At 44.7% G+C, this 16845-nt stretch overlaps 1 protein-coding gene across 1 annotated transcript in view; it reads right to left on the bottom strand.

Annotated features, from left to right (window-relative positions):
- Positions 1-454: 454 nt before the first annotated feature.
- Positions 455-16845, bottom strand: part of LOC118785043 (PC3-like endoprotease variant B) — a 72850-nt gene continuing 56459 nt past the window's right edge. The window contains exons 14-20 of the mRNA XM_036539568.1: positions 6539-6649; positions 5872-5965; positions 5463-5648; positions 3999-4122; positions 2788-2954; positions 818-988; positions 455-724 (exon numbers count right to left, since the gene is read on the bottom strand). Coding sequence (XP_036395461.1) covers positions 455-724; positions 818-988; positions 2788-2954; positions 3999-4122; positions 5463-5648; positions 5872-5965; positions 6539-6649 — 1123 coding nt within the window. The remainder of the gene's footprint in view (positions 725-817; positions 989-2787; positions 2955-3998; positions 4123-5462; positions 5649-5871; positions 5966-6538; positions 6650-16845) is intronic.

The following is a 16845-nucleotide window of genomic DNA, read 5'->3' on the forward strand; positions in this document are numbered from 1 at the left end:
TTGACCATGTTTGTGTATCCATGCCGCTGCTATCAGGATTAAAAAGTTATCTGTAATTTAACCAAAGAAGATGAAATTATGCTGTAAAAAGTTACGGGCATTGTAGTATAATAAACATCCTTAGCACACAGGTGAGGCGTTATGTTCACAGGTAAAAATGATACAAATATAAAGTAGTTCATCATGAGCAGGCAGAAGATTTGAAATGTGTAGCAGTGACAAGAATGTCTTGCATTGTTAATGTGATAAGGAGCAGGTCTCAAGCTGTACATGCTCTTTACAGGGGAAGTACATAAGAGTTAGAGGGTAAATGACATAACAATGTAAGAATTTATATATGGGGTTAGAGAACAGTTCTGTAATGGAGGAGACACATGTACAGTCTTTGTGCTCTGTAAGGCCCTCCTCTCTCTGGGTGACACTGAGACGGGTAGAGGGAGAAACTGCTCACCCTTCACGCCCGCCTTTCTTCCCTCCCCGCCAGACGACCTCTCCTCACCCGCTGCCCTCCGCTCGCCCTCAAGGTGTCCCTCAACTGGCGCATCTCTCGAATATCTGTGGCGACGCTGCCGAGAACCTGCGTTCTCATCTTTGCAGGGGGCTCTGACTGTCCACCCGCATCACTGCTGAGTTCTCGCATTTCACGTATCTCTGCCCCTGAGGCCCCTCCCACCGTCTGCCCTGCCCCCAGGAATCTCTGCAGGGCCGTGTCTGTCCAGCGTAACTGTGATAGAGACAATCCGTCATATACTGATACACACATGTGAACACGCACTCACAAATACATGGACACACACGCACAGGTGAGGTCGTTTACCTGAGGAGACTGATTCTTTGTCATTGACTTATAAAGCAGCCAATTGGACTCCACTCTGTCCCTAAGAGTGTTCCAGAGGCTCTCCAGGTGAGCTCTGAACCCGACACCATTGGTATCATCCATATCTTGTGAGGAAAAGGATGGGGTCGAATGAAACTTAAGCTTTGTGTTCTGTGGGGAGAAAAACGGCATGAGTGAACATGAGAGCAACAGTGGACTCATTTAGTCACAAAGCAAGAGTAAAAAACAGATCCCTGGGGTTCTGAGAGCGTGACCGTGTATGTGTATGTGCACCGTGGACATTATGATGCTCCCAATCAAGGTGACAGCTACTGTAAACAAAATGACTACAAATCCTTCACCAGAAAGATCATCTCTCCTCTCTCTTCTGCGCTCTCTCTCCACAGATGGGAGGTTTTTGTTTGTTGATTGGGCAGGAAACCTCCCCCTAGTGCCCCCTCCCCACACAATCCCCCCCCCCCCCCCCCCCAGGAGAGCAGAGGTTTTGTCCATAATGGATCAAACAAAGGACGTTATTTGTAGACCGAGTCTTTTCTGACACGCTCCTCGCCAGCGCATACCAATCTAGCACCGCCCAGGGAAAACCACAGCCTCACGTTTGCACTGCATTCGCCTCTTAGTTAAGCATTGATTTATTCTCTTTTTTTTTTTCAATTTATTTCTTCTTCACGCTCCTACGATCCATACAGACCTGCCTCTGGGGGAACAACACAGAGGAGAGGCACAGCCTACCCTGGCTGCTACACACATTCTACTGACTCACTGTCCCTCTTGTGCTGACTTGCTATATACTTTATTCCCACTCACTATATACCTTGAACTGGAGCACAATAAACTTTATGCTGAGTGTAACCCTTATACTGTTACACAATATCTGTTATATTGATACACTACATGGCTAATTCGAACTGTATGTGTACATTATAGTGAGAAATTCCATACCTTGCACCAACTCAACATCATATACTGACATACTATATGCCTTATTCCAACTCTCTACATACTGCACATTATAGTAACAAATTATAACACCTTATATCAAGTCACTATATTCCTTATTCTGACACACTATATAGCTTATATTGATTTATTGTATATTTTGTAGTGATACATATACCTCTCACTGACTCATTATTTACCATATACCAAAACAGTATATACCTTATTCGACACACTAGAATCTCCTGAAATAGACTATATAGCATATAGCAGACTGGTGTATAGTACACCCTGTCTGTTGTAAGCTCACACACCCCTTCTGGAAGCTGAGCTGAGGAAGAGGGGACTCGTCTGGACTGGCCCTGACTGCTCCCTCTCTTCAGACTGCATGGTACCTGCAGAACTGCCCCTGTCTCAGTCTAATACTGTGACCTGACCCCGGAACCCCAGAGCCTCCTCTACAGAGACAACATGGTACAAATAATAATAAAGGTAGTTGCTCCCTTTTCACCCAACTTTGAAACAATCACTAGGCAACAGCACTCTTTATTCAACACTAAGCCTCCTGAATGTGTGCATAAACCATGCAGTCCCCCAGCACACTCACCAGTGATGATGTCACTGCAAGTGTAGACCACAACAAGAAAACTAGTGCCAAATGCTGCCATGGCACTCCTCTCACTGGAGACCACAGGTAACCTATAGGCGCCTAGCTAGTCTCTACAAGGTGGTGTCCTAGGGAGCCCTGGCAAAGTTACAGATGGGTAATGACATAACCTAGGTTTAAACTAGCAATGCCAGGTTTACAGGGCTCAGCCTGCACTTGGGGCAAGCACTATTGACAACCTAATATGCATACTTCATGTACAGACAACTGCCGTTCCTGATATGTTTTAACATAAGATTTTGATCATGAAAATTTGGTCATGAGAAATTGAAATCCTTGGCTAATACAACGGTGCTGGTGATTTGTTGAAATTCTAAAGCCCTTGATGTGAGCGGGGCTGTACCTTTATCTGGAGAGGGATGGGTATGTCTTCAGCAGTAACCCTGTGCCGGCTCTCCATCTCAAACTCCTTCTGGATGAGCTCCTGCACAGAGACGTCATTCCGCTGGCTGTTCCTGGACAGGGGGACTGGGTGTGTTTTTCCCATGGACACAATTCTCTGCAGGGGCTCTGTGGTATCTGAGAGAGAGGGGGGGGGGGGGTGTCCATAGAGCGGAATCAGTGAAAGAGTTTGTATGGGTCTGCTGCAGGAAGAGATAAAGGGAGGCAACCATGTGCACTGCACACACACACACACACACACACAAACAGGTATGCAATGACAAGGCAGTGCTACACATACATACACAAACTTCATACACACACGATGTCATCCATATACAGTGAACTGTACACCTGCATGGTGGTTCACTAGTTGACTGTGAAGTTACTGAGCTCCCTGAGGTCACAGGGTCAAACAGGTGACTGATGATGAGCATGACCTCTGTGTGACCCCTGGGGTTTCTCCATCTCGGACAGGGGGACAGGAAAGGGCTCACTAAGCTTTGTGTGTCGACAGCAGATGGGGGAGCAGCTTGAGGTATGTATGCTGAGCAGAACAGAGAGGTGTGATGTGAAACACGTCGAGCGTTTCTCTCCCCTCAATGTCTGTCAAACACACACTTCTTAATATAACCCCCACTAATGCTGATAATGAGCGTGTGTGCGGCGCAGCAGAGAGAGCTCCCTCCATAATTACTGTTCAACTCCTGTGACCGCTGTGCAGGTGTGAGACAAACAGCACTGCCCATCACTGTGCCAGTTACCACAGAGTAATACTGCCCATCACTGTGCCAGTTACCACAGAGTAAAACTTCACATCACGGTGCCAGTTACCACAGAGTAAAAGTGCACATTACTGTGTCGGTTACCACAGAGTAAAACTGCACATCACTGTGTCAGTTACCACAGAGTAAAACTGCACATCACTGTGTCAGTTACCACAAAGTAAAACTGCACATCGCTGCAACATTACATTACAATATATAAAATACAATGTATGTAAATACAATACATAGTACAACATAATATAAATAAAACAATATATATTAAAAGACTGCAATATGTACTGTGATTAAAACGAGGCCACTTTACAAAATCACATACTCACAGGCACACACAGACACACACTGTACTGTCCATCTGACAGACCCAGTTCTGATTCTGGTATCGCACCTTTGTCAGGCCTCTGTGGGTCAAAGGTTCCATACAGGGTGAGGGTGACACTGAGAACGGCACCAGCGGCTTCCTCTAACTCTCCACGCCTACATCGCGCCACCGTATCCTTATTGTCCGTCACCTGCAGGGTGTGGCCGAAACAATGTCACAACACCAGCACAGCAAGGGCAAAATGATGTCGCAGCATTACCAGAGCGTGGAAGAAAGATCTTGCAACATTAGCAGGGCACTGTCAAAGTTATGTCACAACATTAGCATGGAGAGGCACAGTGATATCCAAGCATTAACATAGCATCATTATCATGGCGTGGAGGGATGTAACAGGCTACAACTCCAGACCTCTGCATGCTTCATTGATTTGTTTTGTAAATAAACTGTTTGACGGCACATATGGATCAATATCCTGCCTGCCCTCACCGAGACAACCTCCGAGATCGGTATGCGTCTCTGTGGGGGATGTGTCTGGGTGTTGTTTGCTGCGGGGGGGGGGGGGCTTGGGGGGTGTCATTGGGGGATGTGAGGATTCTTTTGGAAGTGTATTTGTGGGGGTATGAGGTTTAAATAGGGAGTAGGCATCTGTCTTGGTGTGAAGTGTCTGTTGGATACTGATGTTTTGAGGTTGCTATTGGGGTTTGATGGTGTAAGTACTGTTTTCTGTGGGGGGTGTGCAGTTTACTATAATTGTGAGTTTTCTCTGGGTTGGGGGGTGTGGATGTGTAGCTTACTGTGGGTACATTTGTATGGCAAGGGAGTGTAGTTTTGTGATTTAAGAGTATCAAAATGAGTCAATAAGACACTTCCTGCCTTGAAAATATTCTTGGAAACAGATGCATGCATGTGTTTTGTGCAGTGAACATGTGTATGTGTGATGATGTGTGTGTGTGTGTGTGTGTTTGAATGTGCCCAGTCTGAATAAATCTCTCAGTGCAGGACTGCTGGTGTCATCACTGAAGCAGAAGCAGCATTACAGTGTCCCTGCTGCATGAGGCGAAAGCCCTTAAAGACATCTGTACACGGCAAAATATTGGAAAAAAACCCAGCATATTTGAGATTACTTAATGTCCCAAAGGTAATTAAAAATGGAATTTCATGAAGATATACAGTATGCACCTCCAGAAATCTACTTTGGGCCAATGTGTGTGAACCATGAACATATGGCCCTAATCAAAGGCCTGCAGAATATTTCAGAGGTGATGGGCATGCATTTATTCCAAAGGGAGACAGGACACATTGCAGCGGTATAGCCAAATAATACCTGTCAGCCGCTCACCTCATGTACATGTCCAAATGTATCCCTCGCTCTGGGAGTATTGAGGACAAGAGCTACAGAGAGCTAAAACTCTTCCTCTAAAGGAAATTCCCTACAGTGGATCCACTGACACTGGCATGTAACCACTGACACTGCTATGGTATGACAGATACTGACAGGTGACAAGGGGAGAGTGACAGCTAAACGCGCACCTTGAGTCTCCAGGTGCCGTGGGGGTCCTCCCCCCAGGACTGCACGGTCATCAGCGTCCAGCTCTTGAGGCCGGCGGTGGAGACGTCATTATGCCGCGTCCCCAGGAGCTGCGACCGCGTGGCATACGGGGAGATGAGGTCAACGGAGAGGTCGCCTCGACACACGCTGGTGATGCTCACTGTGACCTGGCGGGAGAGCAGGGACAACAAGTAAAGCTCCGACACTCTTATCCTGAAGCTCTGAGACCTCAAAGAAAAATGAGTGTAAGTCTCACTCCTATAATGCAAAGAATTAGAAAGAGGTGACTGCATTACAGGTAAACTGAATAACAGAATAAAGTGGTGATTGGTTATCAGGGTGTTGATATGCAGACAGACCGGAACGGAATGGGGCGATTGGTCACCTTACCTGTACATGCTCCAGGGTGTTGATGGCATTGTCCGTCCCCCTGCAGCCATCGGACTGGATGTGAACACTGACCACTCCTCCAGGGGGAAGAATCCTAGGAGGAGCAAAAATCAATATAAATCAACATGCTGTCTGCTAAGGTACTTGTAATACCAAACGCTTTCTTACAGTAAGAACGCGAGTATGATAATACGCTGATCCTAAAAGCTGCATAATCAGTAAAGCAAATGCAGAGCAGTGCATGTGGCTTACATTACCCAGCAATCCACTCTCTGTTAAACAGGACTGAAATTAGCACCAACACACACACACACACGCACACCTTCCCTCAAACCTTACCAAAAAAAGGCACCCTTGTGTGTGTGTTTAAAAGTTGTATGCAGACCGCCACTACACCACAGATGTTTGATGCTACAACCAGATTCAGTTTCTGTGTTCCACCAATCCATGCTACTTCCTCTAGGAAGCTCCAGTATGTGCTGCTATACTATTTATGAATATTTTGTTCAACCCAAAACCCAAGGATTTTCATGACAAGCCAATAAATGAAAACAGTTTCAAAAAAACAGGACAGAACTTCAAGTGTGAGGCACAGCAATCTGACTCTCTGGCCAATAGACAGAATATCAGTAAAATTATGCTGCCAACCTCACTTCACCCACAGTACCTGGCAGGGTCAAAGGTCATTTCCTGTGAGCACTTCCTCTGGGGGGGCATGCTCTGGAAGCCTATGGCCTGTTGCACCATCAGCCCTGCATCCAGGAGACCAAACCCATACCTACAGAGAGAGTGAGGGACAGAAAGGGAGAGTTAGTGTGTATGTATGTGATCATCTATGAAGAGAAAAGAGTCACTCGAGATTGTTTCTGACTCAATGACTTCCCATCATGGCCTGAAGAAGGGGTGGTGTTTGCCATAATTGCTCAGCCGAACTGCATTGAGAACTGAATTTAAGTAACATGCTGTCCTACAGTCTGTAGCCCCATTAGTCATTCTTATATTAAAAAATACATGTTTTGCAGGACAGACTGTTAAGCAGCACAGCCCCAATCACAATCCATTTGTCAGAAAACTCATTACTGATTTTTCTTTTCTCTACTTCAGTGTGTGTTGAGACAGAACTTCTCTCTCTGTGTTCTAGGTACAGGGATCGTCTCTAGGTTCAACCAGCACCACAAAAACACAGACACAATGTCCCCTTCTAGATCTCAAGGGGACAAGACTCTATTCAATAATCAGATGTGACATAATCATCTACAATTAAGAGGAATATATCAGTATATTATTATTCTGAACTGTTTCATTAAATGTTATTATTATAAGAGGTGAACCATTATCAATATCAGCATGCATTCTGAGTGTTACTTGGTAGAGAGAGAATGAGATTCTGTGGCTCTCTCTCAATCAGGACAATCAACACACAAATCAAATCAAATCAAGTCATAAGTGCATTGGTGTGAGAGGCATGAAGAAACAGACATTACACATCTATAAAGGGTACACTTCCTCTTTATAGCCCAAATGGTACCTTTATATTTGTGTTTGAGAACACTAATACAGTACTCTTGAAGAATAATTTCAACACATAATGTGTGTGTTGTTTCTCACTCTCAGCTTTACTATGGTAGGAATCCACACCAAGGAGCCTTTACTTTTTAAGTGATAAAATAAACTAATGCGGAATTATATTGTGGTTTCATGATCAACACTATGACAATCAAAGCCTCATACAAACCCCCAGACTGCATTTTGAGTTTGAAATGAGCAGCTCAAACTACCTCCCTAAGTCACTATGCCTGCTGGGGACTGTAGGCAGAGAGCAACAATGTTGAAGGGACCACTTTTCATTTCATTTTAAATCCTAAAATGTAATAATCTTACTAATAAAGTACAATATTATTATAATTAATAACAATAATGGTAATATAATGAATGATATATGAATAATGCCATCCCTGTAAAATATAAATGGATTATTTGATCAAAGACAGCCAAACTGTGATTGTACTGACTTGTTTGAGGGAGTTACCACTCAAGTTTCCACTCTCTGTCTGGAGTGGGGAAATGTAAGGTGCTGAGGAGTCATAAGTGTGAACTGAGAAACCAATCGATGAAGACTCTTCTGCCGAGATGATTCAATAAACTTCTTTTGCAGGCCGAAGTGTAAGGTAACAAAGAATAAGAAAAAGGGGTATTGAAGTTTAGCTGTCCTTTAAAAAAAGATACTTAAGGTTTTCAGCAAAAAAACTGGGCAATATCAATGCCTTAAATAGTACTTAGATACACAAAATGGGCTCCTTCAGTTATCCCCAGAGAGTGTTTTTATCAAATATAAGGGAAAAAAAATTGAAGCCAATTTTATGAGGCAGCTGTTGTCACAACAAACATGACTGGCCTCTGACAGCGGCACTGAGTTTTACTGCCTTCTCCATGGCTTCTCCTAATAAACCTGTAACATTTTGTCAACATACAGACCCTGTCACCTTCATGCCATCAGTGATTATGTATCCTTTTCACACCCTGCCCTGAACTGGGAACCACGCAGCCATTAAACATGACACCCACCACAGATCGATACAGATGGCCAGCACCATGGGTTACAACAGCCATAAACACACACATATTACGTATCTGTCAGAAGCAGGACTTATCTGAGAGAAATATGACTTCTCGCTGAGCAACAGAAAAAAATATAGATGCTCTGTAGATTTGTCATTATATTATTTCATATTTACTTTATTTGACATACATCAAAATGAGGAATCAAGACAATTAAGGACAATAAGCACTAAAACTGGCTGTGATAAAGCATGACATTTGATTTCATATGTATCTTAAGTTGTAAAAAAAATTGCCACAGTCGTTCCCAAAATACAGTAATTACAATTACGTTTTCAAAAAGAGATGCTTGTGTCGACATTTGTACATGTATACCACTTATTATACCACTGTGCATTATCACAATACACTAAATACAACGCCGAAGAAATGAGAGACTACAAGAGAGGCTCCATGTCACCAGCTGGATCGGACCGATCTGCTCACACAGAGGGTGGGAATAGAGCCCGTATTAAACCGTGCTCGCTGGTGAGTGACAGCTGATAAGCTCCCTGCTCACAGCGCGGGACCTGTAACGCCCCCCCCCCCGTCTTCCCACGTATCACATCTGCAGGCTGCGTGTTCTGGGTCCCATTCAGCTCGCGCTGACCAATACACCGCAAAAAACCCTTTCCCTATTCTCTCCTTCCCCCGCGCCTGTCCCTCCCCCACTCTCCGCGGGCCCTTTCTCTAGCTGTGTGGGGACCCTTTCACTTTTTGTCCCTTCGTGACCTCCCCTGGACTGCATTCGAAGTTCTTCTTTGCGCCATCTGGACTCGACGGAGGTAGAGTCGGTCTCCCACGAAACAAACAAACTCGCTAACATCTCGGCGGATGCCTTGAGGTCGGAGCGCAGCGGCACCGCTGCGGTTATTATTACAGCTGATTTGCATGCTGACGACAAGGCAGTGTATTGTAGTGACTTTTGGGGACCGATATTGGCACACGCACCCCCTGTACCTGCAGTGGTACATTCCGTTAATTCCCGATAGAAGTCTTTCTAAAGAGCCACTCAAGCCGCACTAAGCAGCTGCGAGTTAGGTCATTTTCCCAGGAGTTCGACACCAAAGAAAGTGGGCGCTGGCAGGACCTCAAAAAAGGACACCATCTGTCCCTGCATAAAAAGGTTGGTGACACCTTCTGTGTTACCAACAGCCCGTAATTAAGCAGAGAGGAATGCGCGGACGGTCTGTGATCTGATTGGAGGCTCGCCCTTCCGATCACCCCGGTGATGAGCCCGGCTCATTCTGTACCCCGTGCTCCTCCACATCTGTTTATCCCGCAGGTAAACAAAACCGGTCCCTGACGAGGCAGCCCCGGTGCGGCCCCCGCAGCTCTCTTTCGACCGAAGCCCCCCCCCCCCCACGGCAATCTGCTGTCACATTCCAAAATCTACAGGAACGAAAAATAATTAAGTGTCGTCTTTTTATCCTAAGAACAATGCTGTGACGGTTGTAGTGGCGGTTTATTTTCGTCATAAGTTTACGTCTAACTCTTCAAAGCCGCGAGTGTTATATACATTTTAATGGAGTTTTTTTGCAACTGGAGAGAAATTGGTAAAGTGCTTTCATTATTTAAAGTCGTGTGTGTGTTTCCATAATGCATTGATGGAAAACATACAGATGACAGACAAGACTAAAACCTTAATAAAAATTAAATCCTGTGGAGCTAGGTTCCAGGAATCAGATGATGTCATCCAAATTTATACGTTTTTTACTTTGACCACACCAGTTTCTAACGCTTTAGTTGAGGTGATGGCATGACATTAAGAGCCACGTGACCTGCACATCGTCTACTCAGAGCTTGTATAATACCTTTCTATAAGCTTGAATGAATATTTTGAACAGTTTATGAATAGTTAACGCTGATGGCTATCAATGACAATCAGCACTTATAAACACTTTGATCAAGAATTGTGCAACATCTGGTGGCATTATTTTTAGACATTACTGACACAGTGAGAAGAGTGTTTGTCAGGTCTACCTATGGGTACTTGTTAGAGCTGTCAGTCGCCAAAAATACCATGCCTTAAAAATATATATTTTAGGTAACTCTGCATGTATAATGCAAATATACTATAAAAGGGTCTAATTATACTACTGGCATGAACGGCGCCTCACAGGCAGGACCAATAGTAGAACGTTCCAGACAGGGCTGTTCTAGAACAAACACAAAGACAGTGAAGACTACTCTGCTGAATGTTTATTCTTCCGTATGAAGCACAGTCATGTGTTGGCTTGTTTTTTGTGTGCTGGGGTCAGTGGCATCAGAGAATGACATTAGCTAATCGTGCATCTCAGTCAGTGCCATTTCAGCACTGCTGTACAGCTGCTGGGCTGTTTATTTGTCCAGACCTCACAACATTCACAACTGAAAATTCCACTACCTCTAATCTTCATACTGAGCTCTTACTTCCAAAATGCCAAACACATAATTTTTGATTGAGGCTAATTAAGCAATAGAGACAGGGAATCTTGATTAAATCTAACAGCATCAAAGCCTTTGTCCTCAGCATCAAACACTGTATTATGTTCTTTATTACTCAACTGCAAGATATGCAATGATCATTCATGTCATCAATTCATGTGTTGAAAATATATTTAAAATGTTTTTAAAACCATGTAAAACCAATGACACTTCCTGGTAAAGGCCTTGCAACAATGAAAATGAAGAGGAAAAACTGTAGTCAACTTTAAAATGCAAAGAGAAAACTATAAATGGGACTAGAAACATTCTCCAAATGTCACGTCAATTACATTGCAAAGAGTTAAAAGCACAATGAAGCAATATGGCAGGAGAAAATGACAGGTTTGGCAGCGCCAGTGATGGACTTTCAGCAGAGCATCCCCCCCACTCCCCCCCACCACACACACACACACACACACACACACACACACACACACACAAACACTCTCTCTCACACACACACACACACACACACAAAATAAGAAGACAGGATACAATCATAATTTTCCCTTCAAACAGGCCTTCACAGACCATGTCCCAATGGGCCACACCCCTTTCACTGACCTGCTAAACAACCCTGCAGGCCAGCACCCAATAGCACATTAAGTTAGGAATCAGTTTATTAGAGGACAGCACAGTACACTGACATATACTGCAGGACATTCCTGGATGAAGTGCGAAGCACAATGTTCAGGTTCGATAAATTTCCCAGCAGTGCCCCAGAAGGGCTTAGCCACTTTAATTGGACCATGGTTTAGTCTTGATTACCAGCCTTATGAGGCCTGACAACACGCCTTGTGACAGCTATGCTCTAAACTGAGATAATGTGTGCACAAAGGCAGAGCTCTCAAGAGCAGTGTGTGTTTCACCAGCTCTATCAGTACGCAATGGGTGCCTCTTGTTGCACAAAGGACAAGTGGGTAGCAAGCCTGCTCCCTAAGGCTTGTGCGTTCCTCAGCTGGGCACTTACATCATCACCAGTCATATCTGTTGGACAGCCATTGTTCTGCATGTGGCATTGTCATGTTGCAGGTTACGATTTTAATGAATGCACATCTGAACATGCACCCACATTCACATTGACATACACATACTCACACACACACACAGTGGCACAGAGTACTTTTTTCCATGAGGATTTTTTTTTTTTCTACCTAGAGTGAAGCAACTCTCATGGCAGTGACAAAAATAGAAAGAACTATGCCCCATTTATACAGGCCCAAATCCTTAAACTAACTCTCCACCCCCCGGCAGTACCTCTGGAGGACAGAGACCCCCCCGCCTCTTAGAGCTTGATGCCTCCCACGGTGTCACTGCCTCTCCCATTATATAACAATTAAAGATCAGGCCATCATTCATTAATTTTTTGGACCCACTCGGAGTTCCATTATTCAAGGGCCTGATCGAGTGCTTAAGGATGAATCATATCTTTAATTAGCTGACTCTCGCTAGGCTTGTACACAATCCGCAGGCACAAAGTAATCGGTATAAAAGTCCCTTTAATTAATTTATCTGTGTGAGAGAGAGGCGGGAGCAAAGCCCTGGGAGAGGGCTGGTCTTTACAGCTCTGCAGAGCCCTCTCCAGCGCCTGCGGGGAAATACACAGCCGTGATTTACAGAAACACAAAAGCTTACTGTAAACCCCGGAAACAAGCAACGCCTGCATTCATGAGATTACATTACAAACTTTCCAGATAGAAACAGACGGATAGAGATTGGTATAACCTGGTATAGCCTTTAGTAATTAATTGAGATTATAGAGCCTAGTATAAACAGGTATATTCTCAAGGCTGCATTGAGTGGTTTAGATTGCTGTACATTTCGCAGATAGGTGTAGATTGGCACGGACTGGTAAAGGCTGGCTCAATTTCTCAACTTCTCCTGAGGTAAAGGGTCTGACACCATGTAACGCCACAGAAGTGGCTGGTTCTCACAGCTATGACCACAGCTAGAGCTCTCCTGGAGTGGGACTGCCTGCACGTTTGACAAACTGCCGACATAAATTTCTTCAAACCGATGACACGCTCGTCTTGACTCGAGAAAAACCCTTCCCCTGACAGCTAGGAAAAAAAAAGATGTCAAATTCCTGACATGGGAGGGACGAATGTCAGACCCCTCACTTCAGTATTTGTGGCAACATGGAAACTTGAAACAGTAAATACTCTAGGAGGAATCATGCCAGCAACTCAACAAAAAAGGATAACTGCCATCTATTCTAAGAATATCCACTAAGAAGAAGTCCTCCCTCCTGACAGGACGTACCCATCAATCATAAAGGGATGCACAGAAAGTGATTCTTTTCAACACGTCAGTGTTCCATAAAGAGACTCCCTGACTGTGCCCCAGTTTAGGTTCTGATAAATCCACTGCTCCTGTGGCTTGGCCTTTCGACTGAATGCAAATACACTGATCCTGTCGCTTTTCACTGATAACCTCAGCAGAGGCTGTGTTCAACAATGATTGACAAGTCAGGCACCCTGTAGGAGGCATGCACCTCGGTATGGGCCCCTCTCTTTGGCTGACAACAGTTGGCCTAGTCAGAACTATTTTCCTACAAAACCACACTGCAGACAGGCAAAGACTTCACCGCTACACAATGCAGCACAATGTCAGTGTCCTGCTCTGAGAACAGAATTTCTGCACATAGTCCTCAGCGGTTTCAGTCTCTGTTCTGGCTCAGTTTCAGTCTCCATTCTGGCTCCGTTTCAGACTCCATTTTGGCTTGGTTTCAGTCTCCATTTTGGCTCTGTTTCAGCGCGCTTTCTGTGACAGGGCCTGGGTTCCTGGCATATGTTCATTAGACAGAATGGGACAGTGTGAGATCTCAGAGGAGCCCTTTGTGTGTGGCATATTCCCCCTTGTTTCCTATTCAGCTCGTAATTAAAGTACCTCAGCATTTGCAGACACACACTCAGGCCCAAAGAGAAAATCGCTGAAGACAGATTAGACCAGGCGCTCCAAACTCCACCAGGATGGATGGCCTCCATCTAGGCTTGACCTTTAAAAGGTTAAAGACATGTTCACTTACAAAGCAATCAATTACAACAGCTGCGTGGCAACTTAAAAATCGGCCCCCTTGCGTGCCGTAACACTTTTTATCACAGGACACCATGGTAACGGTTCTACAGTGAGTGTGCCTACATGGTGGTGTGGTAAGACGCAGATGCGTGAGTGTGCGGTGGCCTTAATGGATCTGTCATCCCCTGCAGCTCTGTAAACCCCTGCAAACTCCTTTAATCTGCACAGGTTTACGGTGCGGCCATGGGAAAAACACTGTTTGAACTGAATGGCTAAACTGCAGTTATAGGTCTGTAATTTTAATTCCCATTTGTATTTAAATTGTCAATAATACTTCTACATTTTGAGGAAAATTACAAAAAAAAAATTTACCTTGTATAATGGTAACTATGATCTGGTTTTCCTGGCTATCTGTGTGTGCATATGGGTCACGTGCATGAGTGTGTGTGTGTGTGTGTGTGTGTGTGTGTGTGTGTGTGTGTGTGTGTGAGTGAGTGAGTGAGTGAGTGAGTGAGTGAGTGAGTGAGTGAGTGAGTGAGTGAGTGTGTGTGTGTGTGCGTGTGTGTGAAAGCTCTCTGAGGCAGAGTTGTGCTAGTGAGTTATAATGACAGGACTCTGGCTCTGGCTGGTGGAGGCTGGTGCATGGTCACGTTTTAATTGCATGTCTAGCCTGAATGATGGGACACTTAATTCTTACACATTCCACACAATTGCTTTCAACTAACAGGAGCCCAGGGAATGAAGGGCGGGTTGGGGAGACATATGGAGAAAGACTGGTTATTATGAACAAAATATTACTATGTATTATGTTATATATTATACATAAGACACAAAAATTCATTCCATAATGTCTCCATAATGTAGTGACCCTGGCAACAACCTCAAGCACACATTAACCGGTTAGATTAACGATATGGATGTCACCTGGACAGAACACACAGGTGTGTTCAGTCTGCTCATCACTGTGGTGCTCCCCTCTGTCAGCACTTACTGAACGTCACAGCGCACAGCAGATAGGATGGAGAAAGCCCTCACAGTAATGCATGGACCAAGGAGTGGTTCCCTTGTGGAGGATGGCATAATGTATTCTAGCCCTAACTGCACATTACTGCCCCCTACTGCTTCTTATGGCCATTAACTGCATTTCGCTGCCTCTCACAGCCCCTGTTTGTCACAGGGGAGAGGGAGCAGCAGTCGGAGGCCTGGTTATCACTGTGACCCTCGCAACAAGACCCTGCTAATATATTCAACAGCCCAACTTAATTCAGCCAAAGCAGTTAATTATTTTAATTGATCTCTATTAGCTTCAATTAGAGAATGAGAGTATTAAAAAGAACAAGGCCCTGATTCCTGTAGACCTGAGAAAAATCAGAGGTGATTGAGAGAAGACCTGCCATGGTCAGCCCCATAAAAACAGACCATGAGACACCTCACACCACCTCCCAAGAGACACCTCACAACGCTGTTTATTAGGGGCAGTCACCAGTACACAGCACCCCTAAACCTGATACTAAAGAGAGGGAAAACTGTAACCACAGGACATCAGTCAGAGAGCAAAAAAAACCTGGAGAGGATGGTCAGGGAGTGGTACAGGACTAGAGAGTGTGGTCAAAGAGAGGTCCAGGATGAAGACAAAGACCCAGGACCAACAGAGAACAAGACTGACCGGGTCTGACGAGGCACTTTCTAAAAAGCGCCTTTCATTTTTCCTCTGCAAATGACAACTTGAGCAAAAGGCAGCTTATGGAAAATAATAAATTATCCCCAGCCATATTAGCTGGGATGTAAATTGTGTAGCAATTATATTTTAATGGCTCATAAAGGGAATGAATAATAGGAGGCCCATTAGCAGGGGGATGGCTTTGACCCGCTGTTCCTTTGCAGAGCTGCTTTGGTCAGCCTGTACTGTCCCTTCACACAGCGCCATGGCTTGACCCCTGGCCCCTGATCCAGCCGCTTTCCAGATTGGTGGGCAGCAGGACAGCTCTGCGCATTGTGCAAATTGGATCGGTACCAGAGAGCCTGCACCAGGGAAAAATCTGGACTAAAGAGAGAGAAACGGTGTAGGAGAAAGAAAGAGGCGGGAGTACATTATAGTAAAAGTGGCACATTTACCAAGATCCTGAGATAATTTATTCTGTGATCGTGAGCCAATGAAACCAAAAACTTTAGTCTATAAATAAATTATGTCCCGATCTTGGCCTAATCATGTAGTTAGTCCTGCATGTCCTGAGATAATGAGACTTTGTTCAGAAATTTATATAAAAGCAAGCAAGGAGGCCTGCTGACCAGAGCACAGAAGATACATTCTCCTGGTTCTCTCTCTATGGTATCAGTGTGATCTGTATGAATGGTGTGGTCTTGTCTCTATGGCTTGAGATCAGTGCAATTCTGCTAGCCTTATCTCTATATTAATATCGTGGGCTGTGTGATACACCTTCTCGTGTCTCTATGTTATCATTTCCGTCTGTGTGATCCTCCTAGGCTTGTCTCTGGGAACAGCGTGATGTGCTCAGATCTTGTGCTCCTGTCTGTGAGGCATCACTGAAGTCTGCACGGCTCTTCTAGTCTTGTCAATGGTGTCATCAAGACAACGTGGGGGACCTATCAGGATGGAATGCTGCTTTGAGGTGAGGTGAAGGAGCTGCAGTAAACCTTACAAGCTAAACCTAATATGCTAAATCTCATACAGTAAACCACAACTACTACACCTCACATTGTACACGTTTGCTCCTATTTTCTTTCCATAGGAGGAGGATTATGATGTTACTGTGTTTCACAGTGGGCTGTTATAGGGTGATGGAGACATCTATCATGGCACTGGGGATCTGAGACAGGTGGATCTAAAGATTCTGCAACATGGATCTACTCACAGTATTATCCCAGAGCACA

This window comes from Megalops cyprinoides, chromosome 10 (assembly GCF_013368585.1).
Source record: "Megalops cyprinoides isolate fMegCyp1 chromosome 10, fMegCyp1.pri, whole genome shotgun sequence".
Taxonomy (NCBI): Eukaryota; Metazoa; Chordata; class Actinopteri; order Elopiformes; family Megalopidae; genus Megalops; species Megalops cyprinoides.